General features: G+C 41.6%; 1 protein-coding gene across 1 annotated transcript in view; it reads right to left on the bottom strand.

Annotated features, from left to right (window-relative positions):
* Positions 1–13452: 13452 nt before the first annotated feature.
* LOC143785885 (uncharacterized) overlaps positions 13453–21678 on the bottom strand; it is a 61720-nt gene continuing 53494 nt past the window's right edge. Inside the window, exon 3 of the mRNA XM_077275026.1 lies at positions 13453–15867. Within this exon, the coding sequence (XP_077131141.1) occupies positions 14261–15867 (1607 nt within the window). The 3' untranslated portion in view covers positions 13453–14260. The remainder of the gene's footprint in view (positions 15868–21678) is intronic.

Here is a 21678-nt window from a genome sequence, read left to right as displayed (position 1 = left end):
GCTGCTGGTCATAATGTGGGAAGAGGGCCACACACACGCTCCTCCATGCTGCCTCTTTTTGTGCCCTGTTGGCATAATTAGGGTCTCTTTGGTCCCAGAGGACAGGCCTCTCTTGGACCAAAATGATCAGCATGTCCGCGTTGACAATGTTTGCCATGCTGAATATCACTCCGTGGAGGCGTGCAGCAGACTTCCGGGTTCACTGTCTGGCTTTTTCAGCTAATTAGCATGTCTCACCTGCCTGATTGAGGCCTTTGGACGTTTCAGGACATCTGCCAGTAAATCCGTATTTCTCGCAAGGCACACTGTTGTGAATTAGACTTTTTGGCTCCCTCTTGTGGTCACTAGTGATATGACACTTTGTTATTCCTTCCCTTGCTTGGCACCCACCTGGCCTCGTTAGTCCAGGGGTGTCGCTATTTGAACTTCCTGGATTTTCAGTCTGGTGCCTGGCATCGTTGTAATCAGATCCTTCTGTTTGCTCCTTCCTGCTGGTCCTGGTTCTTTGCAAAATTAAGCTAAGTCCTGCTTTCTTGTTTTTGGTTATTTACTGTGCTCCTATTTTTGTCCAGCTTGTACTAAATGTGATTTCTGATACTGCTGGAAGCTCTAGGGGGCGGATGTTCTCCCCCCGTGCCGTTAGACGGTTCGGGGGTTCTTGAATATTCCGCGTGGAGTTTTTGAGAGGGTTTTTGCTGACCATATAAGTCATCTTCCTATATTCTGCTATTAGTTAGTGGGCCTCTCTTTGCTAAAACCTAGTTCATTTCTTGCGTTTGTCTTTTCTTCTTACCTCACCGTTATTATTTGTTGGGGGCTTGTATCCAACTTTTTGGGGTATTTCCTCTGGAGGCAAGAAAGGTCTTTCTTTTCCCTGCTAGGGTTAGTTAGTTCTCCGGCTGGCGCGAGACGTCTAGAATCAACGTAGGTACGTTCCCCGGCTGCTGTTATTTGTGTGCTAGGTTCAGGTATATGGTCAGCCCAGTTACCACTGCCCTATGAGCTGGGTTTTATGTTTGCAGACTTCGCTATTTGTCTTTGAGACCCCCTGCCATTGGGGTCATAACAGCACACGCATGGTGCGTAAGCATTCCGTATTATACGCTCTCCCATAGACTTGCATTGGCGTATTTTTTGCGCGATACGCTGACAAACGCAGCATGCTGCGATTTTCTGCGCCCGTACAACTCCGTAAATTACGGATCCGTAATATACGCCTGATAGGACTAGACCCATTGAGAATCATTGTGCCGTATGTAATGCGAGTTTTACGTACGTAGTTTCTGCGCTCTTACGTACGTAAAACACGCATGTGTGACCCCGGCCTTAGATTTACAGTATACACTAAGCAGCCTTAAAGGGTTAAGGTACCGTCACATTAAGCGACGCTGCAGCGATATCGACAACGATGCCGATCGCTGCAGCGTCGCTGTGTGGTCACTGGAGAGCTGTCACACAGACAGCTCTCCAGCGACCAACTATGCCGAAGTCCCCGGGTAACCAGGGTAAACATCGGGTTACTAAGTGCAGGGCCGCGCTTAGTAACCCGATGTTTACCCTGGTTACCAGTGTAAATGTAAAAAAACCCAAACACTACATACTTACATTTCGGTGCCTGTCCCCCGGCGTCCGCTTCCCTGCACTGTGTAAGCGCCGGCCCTAAAGCACAGCAGTGACGTCACCACTGTGCTTTACTTTACGTCTGGCACTGACACAGTCAGTGCAGGAAGCTCTGAGCAGCAGCGCGGACGCCGGGGGACGTGACAGACATCAGAGGGTGAGTATGTAGTGGTTTTTTTTTACTTTTACAATGGTAACCAGGGTAAATATCGGGTTACTAAGCGCGGCCCTGCACTTAGTAACCCGCTATTTACCCTGGTTACCATTGTAAAACATTGCTGGCATCGTTGCTTTTGCTGTCAAACACGACGATACACGCCGATCTGATGACCAAATAAAGTTCTGGACTTTCAGCAACGACCAGCGATATCACAGCGGGATCCAGATCGCTGCTGCGTGTCAAACACAACGATATCGCTATCCAGGACGCTGCAATGTCACAGATCGCTATCGTTATCGTTGTTAAGTCGCTCAGTGTGATGGTACCTTTATTCCCAAGGTATTAACTTGCCTCCAATCCATAAGATAGTGGCTAGCTTACTAATCACTGGGGGTCCGACCATTGGGACCCCCAGTGATCCTGAGAATAGTCCTCTTGAACCCTGGAACCAGACTCTTCAACCCTATTGAATTGGAAGAAGGAAGAAATCGGCCCCTCCATCCAAGAATAGATACATTTATCAAAAATGTATTGGAAAATCATTTAAAACATGGGTTCCATGAATGTAAAAAGCTGATGCGTTTCTGGCGTCCAAGCGCCTGTAGTTATCCTATGACTTGAACTCCAGAAACACGTCAGATTTTTACATTCTTGGAATCCATGTTTTAAAAGATTTTCCAATACATTTTTGATAAATTTAATCTATTGTTGGATGGAGGAGCCGATTTCCTTCCTTCTCACAATTCATTGCTGTACTTCACCAGCGGGACCGGCACCCTCCATACGGATTTCAACCTCTAGCACTGGGCTGCACGTGAGCTCAATACATTCCCTCCTCACTTTTCAACCCTATGTTGAAGCGAAGGTGCACATGTCCAACCTTCCTTCCATTCATGTCTATAGCAGGGGTGGGGAACCTTTTTCCAGCCGGGGGCCATTTGGAAATTTCTACCATCATTCGAGGGCCACACAAAAATGAAAACCTTGAAAATTACCCTGGTATAGTTAGTCAAACAATTAATTACAGTAACTCACACTTAATGTGACGGCTGGATTCTCTTTGGTGCAGCTGTGATGTTAGGTGATACTGATCATGTTGCTTCTCACAGCTGCTTTTCCAGGTTTGTGTTGGCCAGGAGAGAAGAGCAGTCAACTTTTTGTCATAATAAGTTTTGTAATCATACACATCACATAGGAGACGCTGGGACTACTGTATATACATCACATAGGAGACCCTGAGACAGCTGTAAATACACCACGATGGGACTGCTGTATAAGCATCACATAGGAGACACTGTAACTGCTGTCTATATATCACATAGAAGACCCTGAGACTGCTGTATCTATATATCACATAGAGGACACTGAGACAGCCGTATATACATCACATAGGAGATGGAGGGACTGCTGTATATATATCACACAGGAGACGCTGGGACTGCTGTTCAAAAAGACAAATAGAGCTCCTTCCCTTGCGAGCCCTGCCATGCACCCAAACAGTACTATTCAATCACATATGGGGTATAGGCGTGCTCAGGAGAAATTGCACAACACATTTTGGAGCGCATTATTTCTCTGTTACCGTTGTGAAAATAAAATTTGGCTCTAATATAACATTTATGTGAAAAAAGTTAAATGTTCATTTTTTACTTCCACATTCCATTAATTCCTGCATAGCTCATTAAAGGTTAATAAACTACTTGAATGTGGTTTTGAGCACATTGAGGGGTGCAGTCTTTAGAATGGTGTCACTTTGGAGTAGTTTCTGCCATATAGACTCCTCAAAGTCACTTCAAAGGTGATGTGGTCCATAAAAAAAGGTTTTGTAAATTTTATTGTAAAAATTAGAAATCGCTGGTCAACTTTTAACCCTTCTAACGTCCTAACAAAAAAATACTAATGTTTCAAAAATGGCGCTGATGTAATGTAGACATAAGGGAAACGTTATAAAATAGAAAGAACTGCGGCACTCACCCTTTTGTGCTTGTGGAATCGTGCTCTTTATTGGACCGATATAGGAACGTTGTTACGTGTCTATGTAATACATCAGGCGTACAGGAGGGTGCGGGGATGGGAGGTGGAAGACAGCTGTTTCGCGCAAAGTGCGCTTCGACAAGTCCAGGTGAGTGATTACTGTTCGTCATTTCCTTTTTAAATGGTTTAGACGTATGTGCATAGATATACATCAACAAATGTATTAGAACATTAATCAAAGTGCATTAAAAACAGATAATCATCTATTACAAACAGACAACTTTAAACGATGTTTTGAAACTTTTTGGCACATTTTTGACATTAATATCGTCAGCTGCGTTTGTAAGAAAAACGGCATGTCTAATCTGTCATTTAGACCAACATTTAGTATCCATCTGGCTTCTTTTTGCATCAATAATCTATTGTGATCGCCTCCCTGTGGGGGGTATTTTATAATTTTCAGACCAGCGAACCTTAACAAATCTGGATTGGAATTATGTTTCTCTTTCATATGCTGTATTAACCTTAAACAGCCTTTACCTGTATTTATCGACTTGTAGTATTCTTTAAATCTCGTTTCTAATGGTCTTATTCTTTTCCCGATGTAGAAATATAAGCAAGGACAGAATAAAACATAAACCAGGAATTTACTTTTACAGAAAATGAAATCCGGAACCATGTGTGTAATTGAACTAAGCTGTATAGGGTTATTCACTATGTGCAAATGGCAGAATTTACCATTGCCGCACCTGTGGTTCCCTATTGGGGTATTACTATTTATCCAGTTGTTATTCTTAGATTACAATATCCTCTTGTGTACCAATACATCTGAAAAATTTTGAGCATATTTATATGCAAATCTCGGAGTACTGGCGTATAGGTCTGCTAGATCTTTGTCTGTCTGCAACACATGCCAGTTTTTACGAATCGAATGTATGATGATATTGTCTAAATTGCTATGCTTAAAGCAAAAGGAAAATCTCTCTTCAGTAGTATTCCCCCCTTGTTGGAAATTCTTTTTAAGAAGTCTGTTTGTGAGTATTTACTAATCCGATTTTCAGCCTCCTCCAACAAAAGTGAAGGATAGCCTCTCTTTTTAAAGCGCAATTTTAGGTCATTCACTTGTTCATTAAAGATTTCATTGTTATTATTAATCTTACGTAGTCTTACCGTCTGGCTATATGGTAGCCCTTTCTTTGTATGCAATGGATGTGCACTTTTAAAATGTAATAAATTATTAGTTGCTGTTGGTTTCTTATATAACTTTGTGATGATTTCACCTTCTATGATCTCTATTTTTACATCCAGATACTCCAGACTATTAGCTCCATAACAAGACGTAAATGACATATTCTCTGGATGAGTTACATTCCGATATTCCACAAAATTATTAAATTCTGCCCTTTCTCCATCCCAGATTATGAAAATATCATCCACAGATCGAATATAAAAACGAATATGCTTCAAAAATGGATTAGTTATGTTGGTTATATACGTTTCTTCAAAGACTGCTAGAAATAGATTAGCATATGTACATGCCGTGGGCGTACCCATCGCAGTCCCAACTCTTTGTTCATACCATTTGTCCATGAACTTAAAGGCGTTATGAGATAAAATAAATTCTAGACCCTCCAAGATAAACGAGGTTAACGCCATGTCTGTGTTCGTGTTTTGTAGAACTTTCTGAATTGCCTTTAAACCTTTCTCTTGGGGAATACGAGTATATAAGTTTACTACGTCTATTGATGTTAGTGAGATTGTACATGGCCAATCTATTTCTTTTAAAGCCAAAACAAAGTCTCCGGAATCTTTAATGTATGATGGAATTGTTGGCAATAATGGTTTTAATAACCAATCTACATATTGGGATAACGATTCTGTTAGTGAATTAATGCCAGATATTATTGGCCGACCTGGTGGTTTTTTCATACATTTATGAATCTTTGGTATACTGTACCAGTAGGGAAATTGTGGGAATTCTGGCAACAGACTTTCTGCATGTTTTTTCGTGAGTACACCTTTTTCTATATGTTTTCTTAACATTGTTCTTAGTGTTATTTTATATTTCTGGGTTGGATTATTAGTTAAAGGACAGTATGTAACGGAATCACCTAATTGTGTGAGTGCTTCTTCAGTGTAATAGTCACGATCTAGTACCACTAAGTTACCTCCTTTATCAGCCCTTCTGATGATTATATCACCCCATTTTTTAAAATCTTTTAATGCTATTAATTCTTTATTAGTTCGATTTTTACTCGGTGTACGGTAAAAGATAGCCTCTACAGCTTTGATTACCAGATCTTGAAAGAGATCAATGGTGTTCCCTGGAGAGATTGGGGGCATATATTTTGAAGATGTTCCTCCTCTGAATGGGGTTTCTTGGGGGGTTTTTGTATTCTCCCTACTACTAACTCGTGGTAAAATAGAATCATTTATACTGAGTAATAATGATGAGTCATCAATATCTGATGTATTTTGAGGTGGGTATACCATGAAACCCAGTGTTATTTTCCATGGTAGGTTGTGAGGTTTGACTAAGTGAGATTTGCTTTTTGCCCTTATTAAAATGTTTTTGTCAGTGAAGTTTTCTCACGCTCTTAAACAGACCTATTTTAAATTCAGTTAAGTCGATTTCTTCAGGCAAACAGTTGTTGAGTCCTTTAGATAGAAGTGAAATATGGTCCGCTGTAAGGCCATATACACACGTTCAGTATGTTTCGCATTTTTTTCGTGCTTTTTCGCTATAAAAACGTGATAAAAATGCGAAAAAGCGAAAAAAATGCTTACATATGCCTCCCATTATTTCCAGTGTTTTCCTCATTTCTTGTGCAAATGTTGCATTTTTTCCACAAAAAAATCACATCGCGAAAAAAAAAAAGCAACATGTTCATTAAATTTGCGGAATTGCGGGGATTCCGCACACCTAGGAAAGCATTGATCTGCTTACTTTCCGCATGTGGCTGTGCACACCATGCGGGAAGTAAGCAGATCATGTGCGGTTGGTACCCAGGGTGGAGGAGAGGAGACTTTCCTCCACAGACTGGGCACCATATAATTGGTAAAAAAAAAAGAATTAAAATAAAAAATAGTCATATACTCACCTTCGATGGCCCCCGGAGTCTTCCCGCCTCTCAGCGGTGCATGCTGCCGCTTCCGTTCCTATAGCTGGTGTGTGTGAAGGACCTGCGATGACGTCGCGGTCACATGATGGCGATGACATCGCGGTCACGTGACCGCGACGTCATCGAATGTCTTACACACACACACCATCTATAGGAACGGATGCCGCTGAGGAGATCGGCTGTCTGCAGGTGAGTATAACCATTTTTTTTAATTATTTTGAAACATTCTATCTTTTACTATTGATGCTGCATAGGCTTTGTTTGTCAATCACTTTAGCATTCTGCAAGCTAATTATGCTTGCAAAATGCTAAAAAAAAACAGGGAAAAAACGCAAAAAAAAAATAATACGGATTTCTTGCAGAAAATTTCCGGTTTTCTTCTGGAAATTTCTGCAAGAAATCCTGACGTGTGCACATACCCTAAGGCTAGGTTCAGATTGCGTTAGTGCAATTCGTTTAGCGCGAGCGCTAGCGGATTGCGCTAACGCAATGTCTTTTTCGGGGCCGCGTTCAGGGGTCGCGTTAACGTCCCCGCTCTCGCAGATCCCCGACCTGCGAGAGCGGGGAACGGACCTCTGGCGCAAGCAGCGTCCGAGGCGCGCTACAAAAGACCGGCACATCGCTAGCGCGTGCCGAAAATGACACGCGCTAGCAATGCGCTCTAACATTGCCGGCAATGGGAGCGCTAACGGACGCGGTGCACGGCATTAATTTCGCCGTGCAACGCTGTCCGTTAGCGCTATCCCATTAACGCAATGGGAACCTAGCCTAAGAGTTCTCTTTGATAGATTTAATACTTGAAGGTCATCCTTTTCTATTTCTGTAATTATTTCCTCCAGGAGACTTGCTTGCGTTTTCTCCAAGCGTTTGCGTTTTCTACCTCCTCTTCTGGTTTTCTTCCCAAAGGGGTTGACGAGCCAGCTTTTTCTGAGGTATTGTGTTTATCATCACCTGTGTCCCCTGCAGCGCTTGATTCGGAGTCGGTAATCCAGCCGTCTTGGTTAGTTTTCTTATAGTTCTTACTCCCCTTAGGGTTACGGCTTAAATTAGAAAATGATGAACGTTTTTTATTATTATTTTTATTCCAAGTGAATACTTGGCCCCTATCAAAGTCGTTCTTATCTCTCAAAAATTTCTCTTTCTTTTTTTGTTTTATTTCCATTTGTAATAATGTTAATTTTCTTTCCAATTTATTCAGGAAGTTTTTATTTTGACTTTCCGTTAAGACGAGTTGATAATTCTGTCTTTGATTTTTCTAACTGTTCACATAAAAGCATATACTCTTTTTCATTTTGAGAAGTTACCAGATTTAACAGGCTACGAGAGCATTGTAGATGTATTTTTTCCCATTCTTCCTGGAAAGTTGTATCATTCTGGAATTAGGAAATTTCTTTAACCCCTTTCTGCCAGCTGACGGAATAGTACGTCAGCTGGCAGAACCCCCGCTTTAAGGTGGGCTCCGGCGGCGAGCCCACCTTAAAGCCGCGACATGTCAGCTGTTTTGTACAGCTGACATGTGCGCGCAATGAGCGCGAGCGGAATCGCGATCCGCCCGCGCCCATTAACTAGTTAAATGCCGCTGTCAAACGCAGACAGCGGCATTTAACTACCGCATCCGGCCGGGCGGCCGGATATGACGTCATCGCCGACCCCCGTCACATGATCGGAGGTCGGCGATGCTTCTAAATGGTAACCATAGAGGTCCTTGAGACCTCTATGGTTACTGATCCTCGGCAGCTGTGAGCGCCACCCTGTGGTCGGCGCTCACAGCACACCTGTAATTCTGCTGTGTAGCAGCGATCTTATGATCGCTGCTACATAGCAGAGCCGATTGGGTTGTGCCTGCTTCTAGCCTCCGATGGAGGCTATAGAAGCTTGGCAAAAGTGAAAAAAAAAAGTAAAAAAAAATGTGAAAAAAATAAAAAAAAATATAAAAGTTTAAATCACCCCCCTTTCGCCCCAATCAAAATAAATCAATAAAAAAAAAATCAAACCTACACATATTTGGTATCGCCGTGTTCAGAATCGCCCGATCTATCAATAAAAAAAAGCATTAACCTGATCGCTAAATGGCGTAATGAGAAAAAAAATCAAAACGCCAGAATTACGTTTTTTTGGTCGCCGCGATATTGCATTAAAATGCAATAACGGGCGATCAAAAGAACATATCTGCACCAAAATGCTATCATTAAAAATGCCAGCTCGGCACGCAAAAAATAAGCCCTCACCTGACCCCAGATCACGAAAAATGGAGACGCTACGAGTATCAGAAAATAACGCAGTTTTTTTTTTTTTGCAAAGTTTGGAATTTTTTTCACCACTTAAGTGAAAAATAACCTAGTCATGTTAGGTGTCTATGAACTCGTACTGACCTGGAGAATCATAATGGCAGGTCACTTTTGGCATTTAGTGAACCTAGCAAAATAGCGAAGCAAAAAACAAGTGTGGGATTGCACTTTTTTTGCAATTTCACTGCACTTGGAATTTTTTTCCCGTTTTCTAGTACACGACATGGTAAAACCAATGATGTCGTTCAAAAGTACAACTCGTCCCGCAAAAAATAAGCCCTCACATGGCCAAATTGACGGAAAAATAAAAACGTTATGGCTCTGGGAAGGAGGGGAGCGAAAAACGAAAATGAAAAAACTGAAAAAGCTCCCGGGGTGAAGGGGTTAAAGACTCGCAATCCTCTGGGAACTCAATCGCAATCAATATATGATTTTAAAGACTTGATGGTCCAAAATAAACGCATCTCTTTTTCGGCCAGTGTATAAATTTTTGTTTCCAACATTTTCGTTCTAATTATTTGTAGTTCATCTTTTAGGTTACAGTCTGCAAAAACTCCACCGCACCCTCACGACCTGCCAGTATTCCTTGTTTGTCCACGGCTGTATTATCGGCTGAATCCATATTCTCATCCATATAGGAGTTGTGAAAGTCCTTGATGTATATAAATAGTCTATGTACTTATTCAAGACAGTCACTCTGTGCTCTGTTCCATAAACATAAGTGTACAACCACTAAAAGAAATGGATGAGAATATGGGTTCAGCCAATAGTTAATAATAAAATTTCCTCTATTATCTGGTGTAACATGACTCTGATTTAAGGGAGTTAAAAAAATAAAAGTTTGAAAATTTGAAAAATGTTCTACATTTTTTTCAATTTTTTCCACAAGAAAAAAGAAAGTATATCTCTATCATGAAGTACAGTACAGTGGTGAAAATACTTATGCACTAATACACTGCAGATTTTGCAAGTTTTCCCACCTACAAAGAATGGAGAGGTCTGTGCAATTAATACAGCTAGTAATAATAATAATCTTTATTTATATGGCGCCAACATATTCCGCTGCACTTTACAATTAATCAATATTAAGGTAATGAGTGCAGAGTAGGAGGGATTCTTAAAGAAAAGTGAACAGGTCTGTGAGAGACAGGCTGGCTGGTAGGTGATTAAATACTTATTTTATGCAATAAAATGCAATTTAATTATTTAAAAACAATACAATGTGATTTTCTGGTTTTTATTTTTAGAATCTGCCTCTCACAGTTGAAGTTTACCTACGATAATTACAGACCTCTCCATACTTTGTAGATGGGAAAACTTGAAAGATCAGCAGTGTATGAAATACTTATGTTCCCCACTATATGTCAGTATGTCTCAGAATCCGTTGGATCCATTGAAGCATTCCAGGGTTATTAAATAAATAAAGTCATAAAGTGACACTGGTCAGAATTGATAAAAATTGTTCTGGTCAGGAAGGTGCAAACAGGCATGTGGGTGAAAGGGTTAAAGTAGCATCCCTTTAAGAGGAATTCCCAATATATTAGCCCCTCAAAGTCACTTCAAAACTGAATAGGTCCCTAAAAAACATGAGTTTTGCACATTGCCTTAAAATAATGAAAAACTACTAAACTTTTAACCCTTCAAACAAAATAAAAGGATGTTTAAAAAATTACTGACATCGAAGACATAAGGTAAATGTTTTTGTAAGTTTTTTATGTAGTATAACTATATGGTTTACAGGCATAAACATTCAAAGCTGGAATATTGCATATTTTTACTTACATTTATTACCAAAATAAAGAACAACATATAAGGAAAAAAATACTTTCAAAATAACTGGGATATGAGACATTCCATCATTTTTTTTTACTTTGTTAAGTAAAAATATACATAAGAACAAACACAAATAAACAGGAGTACGCTTTGTTATTACACTGGTTTACAAAATTAAAAGCAACACTGTATGAATTAGTAGCGTTCATCCCCATGTCTGGTCATAAACCGTCCAGCAATGTTACACTGTGGTTATATATTTCACATACATCTAACCACACATTCTACCTTGGTATCTCAGGATCCATTTACTGGATCGCATATAACTTCGACCTTGAAGCACGGAGATCAATGCCCAATAATTATTTACATATCTAAAAATTCACATTTTTGATGGAAAAACCGATGCACCTTTTTTGGGGGGCATGCGCAGTTGTGCTGCCCTTTCAACTTACAGCGCAGGAGCCGGGGACGCTAATGAAGGAAGAGGAGGCAGCGCCCGGAGGCCCTGAGTGATGACTGGGAGGCGTTTGTGTCAGTGGGGAAAAGACATGCCCCCTGACAAATTGCAGGTATGAGGGGCACATTATAAAAGCCATTATTGCAGCATTGGCAGGGACCAGAACTAAAAGAGCCACCTTGACAGAATGCAGCATTAGTGCTGCACAAGATGGCTCTTTTAGTTAAAAATGCCTGGTGGGGTGACAGGTTCCCTTTAAGAGTTAACACCATCAGGATGTGGTCTGACACTCCTCTGCCTCCATGTTCTACTTTATCTACCCAGAACGCCAAATTATTAGAGCCAAATATAGAGTCCAGATGCGACAAGGTGCGTCTAGTAGAGTGACAGGTGTATTCTCTTGTGCTTGGGTGTCTCAATCTCCACAAGTCTATCCAACCATTCCCTTCCATATATGTATCCATGTTGGTGGGAGAAGGTGTCGTTGAAGTGTCACCACTATCTAGTGGTAGTCTATCTAGGGTGTTATCCATTATGAGGATAAAATCACCCATGCAAAAAATATATGCCTCTGGGTAGTTCAACGCAAAGCTCACAGCTTTTTTTACAATGCTTATATTGGCTTGTGGTGGATTATATATACGGAGAATAACAATTTGTAGAACACTCGCATGGACAAATACAAAGCATCCCTCTCGGGGCTTTACGGGAGGCCTTAACCTCCCAACTTACTGACTTATGTATAAGAGATACTCCTCTTGAATAGCTTGTGTGGAAGGCTTGTAATGACCATTGCACCCATGGCTTATGGATCTATTTGGCTTTATCTCTAGTGAGACCAGTCTCTACCAGGGCTATTACATGAGGGTGTTATTTCTTTACCTGCGAGAAAACTTTGATTCTTTTCCGTGGGGATTTTAGGCCCCTTTCATTCCATGTCATACATATCAGCTCAGAACCCATTACCTTTCTGGACAGTAGGATTATCAGGAGAGTTTACAAATACCACTCTATAACTTTTTACCAGTCTAGTCGTTTGGGCTTCGGTACATTCTTGTGAGATTCCATATTTATCCACATTGCAGAGTTTGCGTAATCTGGAGGGGGTTCCTACTAAAGTACAAAGTATTAGTGCATAATAGTTGGCGAATACAGCAGTCGTTCCGTCGCAATTCATCGCCAATAAAAGTCTATGAGAAAAAAGCGGATCCGGTGGCAACTTTCACCGGATCCATTTTTTTAAACATTCAATGGATTGTGCCTGACGGCAAAACACTGATGTGTGAAAGCAGCCTTAGGCAATATAGGACTTTGCTCACTGTATGTGGGGTATTCTATATTCCTTGCTAATAGCCTGGTCCATTTATATGCAATGTCTGTGTTTTGTTATGCACTGTGGGTCCAGTGATACTCAGCCTGTGTCTATTGTTTGTTAGAGAGTTATATGGCTTGCTATCAGTTCGTTATCACAGGGATCTTAATGAAGCTTAAGGTACCTTCACACATAACGATATCGTTAACGATATCGTTGCAACGTCACGCTTTTTGTGACGTAGCAACGATCCCGCTAACGATCTCGTTATGTGTGACAGCGACCAACGATCAGGCCCCTGCTGGGAGATCGTTGGTCGTTGGGGAATGATCAGGACCTTTTTTTGGTCACTGATCACCCGCTGTCATCGCTGGATCGGCGTGTGTGACGCCGATCCAGCGATGTGTTCACTTGTAACCAGGGTAAACATAGGGTTAATAAGTGCAGGGCCGGCTTAGTAACCCGATATTTACCCTGGTTACCATTGTAAAAGTAAAAAAAAAAACACTACATACTCACATTCTGATGTCTGTCACGTCCCCCGCCATCAGCTTCCCTGCACTGACTGTGTCAGCGCCGGCCATAAAGCAGAGCACAGCGGTGACGTCACCGCTGTTACTGCCGGCGCTGACACAGTCCGTGCAGGGAAGCTGATGGCGGGGGACATGACATACATCAGAATGTGAGTATGTAGTGTTTTGGGTTTTTTTACTTTTACAATGGTAACCAGGGTAAATATCGGGTTACTAAGCGCGGCCCTGCACTTAGTAACCCGATGTTTACACTGGTTACCCGGGTGCTGCAGGGGGACTTCAGCATCGTTGAAGACCGTTTCAACGATGCCGAAGTCGTTCCCCTGATCATTGGTCGCTGGAGAGAGCTGTCTGTGTGACAGCTCCCCAGCGACCACACAACGACTTACCAACGATCACGGCCAGGTCGTATCGCTGGTCGTGATCATTGGTAAGTCGCTTAGTGTAACGGTACCTTTACCTCTGTGCCTGCTGAGAGTCACAATCAAAGTTTTCCATTGCCAGTGAACTAATCTCTGGGAGGAGGGTGAGAGAATCTCCTCACTGAATCAAGATCCCCCCTTAGCTCCTGTGTCCAGCAGAGGAGAAACGCTGGCTGTGGGTCCCTTATTCGGGGCTCTGCACCACAGCTCCCACGCTGTATCTGAAAACGTTCATATCCCACAGCAGGCTGAGAGCAGTTTCACTGCTCTCTCTCTGTACCTTAGAGCTTGGACCCAAGATGGTCCCTGACACCTCCAGAGCTGTATTCTGTGGTTGATTTGCAGTTCCCTGCCCAACTGAGGCTGAACCAAAACAGCCCCTCTGGAGCCAGGCTAAATCCACCCCAGGATGATGAAGTTTACAGGCTTACCAGAGCCTCAGGTGTCAGGTATGATGCATGATAATGTACGGATGGCTGGAGCTCCTCTCAGATGCAACCTCTCAGTGCTTACATATCCACGGCCCCGAGACATTCCATCATTACTACAAAAAGTGACATGTCAGATTTCAAAAATTAAGTTTGGCCACTAAAGGATTACAATGCATTCTTCCCAATGTGAGTCCTCTGATGTCTAACAAGTTGAGATATAGATAAAAAAAATATCCCACATTCAGGACATGAAAATGGCTTCTCTCCTGTGTGAACTCTCTCATGTCTAACAAGATATGATTTCTGTGTAAAACATTTTCCACATTCTGAGCATGAAAATGGCTTCTCTCCTGTGTGCATTCTCTCATGTGTAACAAGACTTGATTTCTGTGTAAAACATTTTCCACATTCTGAGCATGAAAATGGCTTCTCGCCTGTGTGAACTCTCTCATGTTTAACAAGATCTGATTTTAGAGTAAAACACTTGCCACAATCTGAACATGAAAATGGTTTCTCTCCTGTGTGAATTCTCTCATGTCTAAGAAGAGTTGATTTGCGTGTACAACATTTTCCACATTCTGAACATGAAAATAGCTTCTCTCCTGTGTGAATTCTCTCATGTGTAAGAAGAATTGACTTGCATGTAAAACATTTTCCACATTCTGAACATGAAAACGGCTTCTCTCCTGTGTGAATTCTCTCATGTGTAACAAGATCTGATTTTGCTGTAAAACATTTTTCACATTCTGAACATGAAAATGGCTTCTCTCCTGTGTGCATTCTCTCATGTTTAACAAAACATGATTTATCTGTAAAACATTTCCCACATTCTGAACATGAAAATGGCTTCTCTCCTGTGTGAATTCTCACATGTGTAAGAAGATTTGATTTCTCTGTAAAACATTTTTCACATTCTGAACATGAAAATGGCTTCTCTCCTGTGTGAATTCTCTCATGTGTAACAAGAGCTGATTTTGCTGTAAAACATTTTTCACATTCTGAACATGAAAATGGCTTCTCTCCTGTGTGCATTCTCTCATGTTTAACAAGAGATGATTTATGTGTAAAACATTTCCCACATTCTGAACATGAAAATGGCTTCTCGCCTGTGTGAATTTTCTCATGTGTGACAAGATGATATTTTTTAGTAAAACATTTTCCACATTCTGAACATGAAAACGGCTTCTCTCCTGTGTGAATTCTCTCATGTGTAACAAGATCTGATTTTCCTGTAAAACATTTTCCACATTCTGAACATGAAAATGGCTTCTCTCCTGTGTGCATTCTCTCATGTTTAACAAGAGATGATTTATATGTAAAACATTTCCCACATTCTGAACATGAAAATGGCTTCTCGCCTGTGTGAATTTTCTCATGTGTGACAAGATGATATTTTTTAGTAAAACATTTTCCACATTCTGAACATGAAAACGGCTTCTCTCCTGTGTGAACTCTCTCATGTGTAACAAGATCTGATTTTCCTGTAAAACATTTTCCACATTCTGAACACGAAAATAGCTTCTCTCCTTTGTGAAATCTCTTATGTGAAACAAGAGTTGATTTGTTTGTAAAACATTTCCCACATTCTGAACACGGAAATGGCTTCTTCCTTGTGGGAGCTTTATTTTCCACACTTCTTCTGTGACTTTTATTTTGTTTAACAGTCTGTGATGAATTAGGACATTGTACATTGAAAGGATCCATGTCTGAGATGTTGGCATGTTTTTCAAATTGGTCTTGTGCAATCATTTTGGAGCTGCTGGTACGACCATCTGTAAAGAATATAACTGATGTGATTTTTGAGTCAAATAACCTTAATACTTATATTTATCTAAATATAAAAAAAATCAGAAAAGTAAAAATAAAAAAAAACATAGAAATGGAAAAGTTCTATTAACTGACTAAAGGTGTAATTTACATGAGTGATGATTTCAAAAAGAATGTTCATTCTCAATCATTGGCCAGTAAAAACATCAAATAATAAAACTTATGTCATTGGTCGCATATTTTATACGAGAATAAAAATGATTGTTGTTGACAGCAAATCATTCAATTTGTGTAAATTGAAGATGTTCTGCAATAATAAAAAAGTCAGACTTCCGGATCTGGCCCTGAGGATGTAGCATGGCTGAAGGATCAGCTCCCACAACAGACACCCTACTAACAAATCTGCCAACATCTGCACCTCCTAGACAAAAGAAAGATAGATTACCACTGACCCCCATGCCACATCACCTATAAAGGTCAGTCACTACATTCCTGGACCACTCCCGAGACCCCGAGGGACCTGGCCGGCTGCCCATGTGCGCAGCGAGGCCTGGAGGGGCTGCTCTCCCCACAGTAAAATCCACTTACTAAAGGCACAATCCGACTAGCTAGACACACAGAACCTCCCCCCAAGAAAACACTGCTTACCAGAGCATAGCTGCTTTCCCTGTATACTGGTAAAGGGGCCCCTAAAAGTGGGACGGTGACCAGAAAAAGCAGAGAGAAAAAGGTCTCTCCAGCTAGGACAGGGCCCCAGGAGGAAGGTTAAACACAGTTGGCTGGTCATTTCTCCTGGGAAAACTGGTGACATCTGCTGGCCGCTACAGTGAACTGCAACTGCTTTTCGCACAAGGAAAAGCTCTTCTGCCACTTAGTGGACAAAAATAAGAACTACAAGTACCTGCTTTGTGCTATAGGGAGAGAGTTTTATATAGCTGTCCAGAAACATAAGAATTGATAATTCTCTGGAGAAAGGATAAACTGCAAGATCAGAGGGCTCTCAGACACTGACTCCATTTACATCACCAATTCAGCAAATGGATTGCTACGTGTTACGTAGCTCACAAAAGCCGGAGAACCCTAGGCAAACAAGCAGTGGAAACCACAGTAAGGGGGAAGACATGGACCCAAGCCCCACAGGAGAGGATGCTACTGCAACACACTCGCAACAGAAAAACCTTGGTATGGAGGGCATTGAAGACCTAATTGAGTGTAGCAGGGAAGACCCTTCGAGATTGATAACAATAGACTATAACAAACTGGCGGCTGACGTGGCAAGTAGCATCATGCCACACATCCAAAAGACCCGGGAACATGCTATCAAGAAGGTCCTCTAGCACATTCAAGAGGAATTGAGCAAACATAAAAGGACAGATAGATGAGCTGGAGCAGAAGGACCCACAACTGGAGGGTGAAAACGTGCAGCTCTCCTCACAGTTGAAAGAGAACTACAGAAACAAAATGCCTGTCAGAAGGTCGAGGACCTGGAAAACAGGTCAAGGTGCAGCAACTTAAGGCTAGTGGGGCTCTTGGAGTCAATCCCTGCAGCTGAACTGCAAAGACTCTGCAAAAGAGACCTACCGATGGCCCTGGGAATTAATCATGGTTGTAGGGTTGAAAGGGCTCACAGAGTTGGGCCAGATCTACGATCCCACAACCAAGGATCGAGTGACCGGACATTAAGACCACGTCAAGTAATCATGAAATTCCTGGACTATAATGATAAGTTTGACGTAATGAGAGCATATAGAAAATGTTCCCGGCCAGTGACTTTGAGAGGGATGAAAGTCCTACTATTTGAAGACTATTCTGCGGAGGTGGCAAAACGCAGGAGAGCCTTTAGTAAAATATGTGCAGCACTCTGTCAAGCAAAGAAAAGCTTTGCAGTGCAATGCCCGGCAACACTGAGGATTTTCCAAAACAAAGGGGATAACCTCATCTACAACTCGCCGAGTGATGCAGAAAAAGATATGGAAAAAATACTGTGCAACGCAAAAAACATTGAACGAAGAAGAGGCCGTGAGGAAGACCGCTTCCCCTCAACACCAAAGCCTCAGATTGCATATGGCCGGCCCAGGTGAAGCACCATAGAAATGGACTTCACCATATACATCTTGGTCTTGATGGTTCTACCCCCCAACACTACACACACCTTTCCTACAAACAGGACACTGTCTCCTCAAAATGACAAGTGTCCATCAGCTCCATATTTGGGGGAAGGGATCCTAGTTTTGGCAGGGTGGAGGGCAATGAGCTATGCAAAGGTGCTGCCCAGGGCAGAGGAGAAGATGCAGATGGCAATTCTGACAATTATTTATGACGTGATGTGTGGGATATGTTTTTTCCCACAGATTTTTTTCTCTTTTTTTTGTGGTTCTTACGTCCTCAGAAAAAAAGGAAAGTCCACAACGCTATTAGTGGTGTAAGAAGCTAGAAATGCACTACAGCGTATTGAGAACTCACTGCTTGCTTTAAGGTTTTAATCTCTGTCCCCTTTCATATCTTTGTTGAGTCTTTTTTCTTTCTTTTCTACCCTTCTCTAACCACCTGAGAATCTCCCTTTAATCCAGAGAACCCTTAGAAGGAAAACAAAGCAAAAGGCAATAGGCAGTAGTGACAGTGATTATGAAGATCATCTCCTGGAATGTGAAAGGCCTAAGATCCCCGAATAAAAGAATAAAGATACTGAGACATCTGAAAAGGTACTCGCCAGATATTGTATCGCTTCAAGAAACTCATCTAAAGGAAGAGGATTTTTCTAGGCTCAACAAGCTGTGGGTAGGGAAAGTAGTGGGCTCGGCAGCTCAAGGTAGACATGCAGGGGTAGTGATACTATTCCATCGTAATTTTGTATTTAATCTGCTGTACCAGGAGTGTGATGATCAGGGAAGATGGGTTTGGGTCACCATAGAGCATGGAGGAGAAGTCTATTCAATCTACAATGTATATGGACTTAATGGTTCAAACAAAGTCTTCTTTAATGACCTGGAGAGGAAGATTGTCTTGGACAACTCGCCTCCAATAATTACTGGGGGAAACTTGAATAAGGTTCACAATTGGAGGACGGAAAGAGCCAGAGCCTGATCCCTTCAAAAAAGACTATTCTCCCCTCCTTCCTTGAACAAACTGGATTGAGAGATGTTTGGAGTTGGCTCCATCCAGATGATAGAGACTTTACCCACTTCTCTCATGCCCACCAATCCTGGTCAAGGATAGACTATCTGTTGATCTCAGAGAGACTATTAAATAGAACGAAGTCAGTGGAGATCCACAACCTGGTCATATCTGGCCATGCTCCGGTGGAATTGGTAGATAACCAGATGAAAGGAACACATTACATATGGATGGAAATTTCCTGCTTATCTTACAAAAGATGAGGGATTTAATGACAAACTACGGGGCAGGTGAGAGGAATTTGAATGGGACAACAAGGAACATGCAAACCAACACGCTTTGTACTGGAATATGGCCAAAGCGGTACCAAGAGGCAAAATTATGATCTTTGTGGCCTCACTCAAGAAAAGAGTAGCGGAAAAATACTCAGATTCTAGTGCAAAGCTTAGAAATCTACATCCAGAGTTCTTGCAGAGCCCCACAACTCAAAACAGGGAACAATGGAAGCTGGCCAAACAAGAGTTTGAAACCTGGATTGATAGGATGGAGCAGATATTCCGTTTTAGGCAGGAGGCTGAAATGCTGAGATATGGCAACATAGCGGGGAAATTGCTGGCAAGACTGGCAAAAGGGAGACTGCAGGCGAATCCAATAGGTAGATTACGAGATGGCCAGAGAAATATAACCTCCAACCCTAGGAAAATTAATTAAACACTACAAAACTTTTACAAAGAATTGTATAAACCCTCGCAGGGGATTTTATGCAGACAGAGGTTAAACGATGGCTGAGCCCACAAGAAATCATGGACAAATTTCATATAGAGAGCAGACACTTCCTACAGGTCATGCAGGTCCATTCTTTCTGCTTATCTAGACTTTGCAGGCTGTTTAATGAAATGGAACTACATATTCTAGATAATAGAGTGGGTATGAACACTCAGACTGCGAGAATATCCTCCATATACAACACTGTAAGACAAATTCCTGAAGTTAAAGCAGAACAAGCTGTTTAAGACTTGGGAGAAATGGACCGGGGATAAAGATATTGCAGAGACAATTCTTCAGGGGTGGGAACAGGTAAAATAAAAATCCATTTTATGTGAAAGATGGAGGGAAACCTATTTTAACCTCTTTGTGCTGGTATGGCGCTGCGGCAACTGCAATTGTGCCAGCCGCAGTTCTAGTACGGTGCACCGATTACCGCGGTCTCATGCTCACTGCTGTCTCATGCTGAGCGCCATGGTGATCGGGTACGGGTGTCAGCTGTATGTGACAGCTGACACCCAGCCGCAATGCCCACGATCGGTGCTAGCATTTATCCCCTCTGATGCCGCTGTCAGTAGTGACAGCGACATAGAGGGGCATCGCGCAGGGACGCGCGCTCCCATGAGAATAATGAGATAGGATTGCGTTATTCTCATGGTCTCCATGGAGTCCCCCGGATCCAAAATGGCCGTGGGGGTCCTTCAGTGAGGTGGCTTATCAGCGCCTGCTTATAGCAGGCGCCGGCAAGCTTCCTGCACTGTGTCAGATCGCTGATTTGACACAGTGCTTTGCAAAGTGTCAGATCAGCGATCTGACATAATACAGTGATGTCCCAACCTGGGAAAATGTTCTAAAGTAAAAACAATAAAAATAAAATGTGTAAAAATATTTTTTTTTAAAAAATGCCCAAATAAAAAAAAACAACATATTTTTCCAATAAATCAATTAATTTATGTAAATAAAAAAAACAACAAAAGTACACATTTGGTATCGCCGCGTCCCTAATGACTCGCTCTATAAAACTGTCCCACTAGTTAACCCCTTCAGTGAACACTGTAAAAAAATAAAAACACAGATGTAAATAAAAATGGTACCGCTGAAAACATCATCTTGTCCCGCAAAAAACAAGCTGCCATACAGCATCATCAGCAGAAAAATAAAAAAGTTATAGCTCTCAGAATAAAGCGATGCAAAAAGAATTATTTTTTCTATTAAATAGTTTTTATTGTGTAAAAGCGCCAAAACATGAACAAAAAGATATGTGAGGTATCGCTGTAATCGTACTGACCCGAAGAATAAAGCTGCCTTATCAATTTTACCACACGTGGAACGGTATAAAAAAAAAATAATAAAAAAAAAAAACTATTCCTGCTGGTTTTTGTTCATTCATGTGCCCGAAAATGGTGCCAATAAAAACATCAACTCGTCCCGCAAAAAATAAGACCTCAAGTAACTCTGTGGGTCAAAATCTGGAAAAATTATAGCTCTCAAAATGTGGTGATGCAAAAACTATTTTTTGCAATAAAAAGCGTCTTTTAGGCTAGTTTCTCATTTGCTTCTGTGCGCAGCGTATCATACGCAACCGCAAACGCATGCAAAAACGCATACTAATGCAGCGTTTTTTATCCGCGCATTACAGCAAAAAAAAAAACAGGGTTTGCATGCGTTTGCACTTTTTATGTGATGCGTTCGATATTTCCAGCTGGGCGTCTCAATGGGCGGGTCTCAAAACAGTTCCTGGACATGTGCAGTCTGAAGTACACAAGTGCATATCCATGCAAGCGTTCCCATAGACAGTAATGCTTTTTTACGCACTCATTCGCATGCACATGTCTGTGCATATTTGACAGATTTTTGACGCCTCCAAAAATGCAACATGGTGCGTTTGCCGCGGCCAGCCACACACCGTGAAAAAACGCATGTGTACACAAAAGCAT

Source organism: Ranitomeya variabilis, chromosome 7, assembly GCF_051348905.1.
Source record: "Ranitomeya variabilis isolate aRanVar5 chromosome 7, aRanVar5.hap1, whole genome shotgun sequence".
In the NCBI taxonomy this organism is placed as follows: domain Eukaryota; kingdom Metazoa; phylum Chordata; class Amphibia; order Anura; family Dendrobatidae; genus Ranitomeya; species Ranitomeya variabilis.
This window is presented reverse-complemented; position numbering and strand designations above follow the sequence as displayed.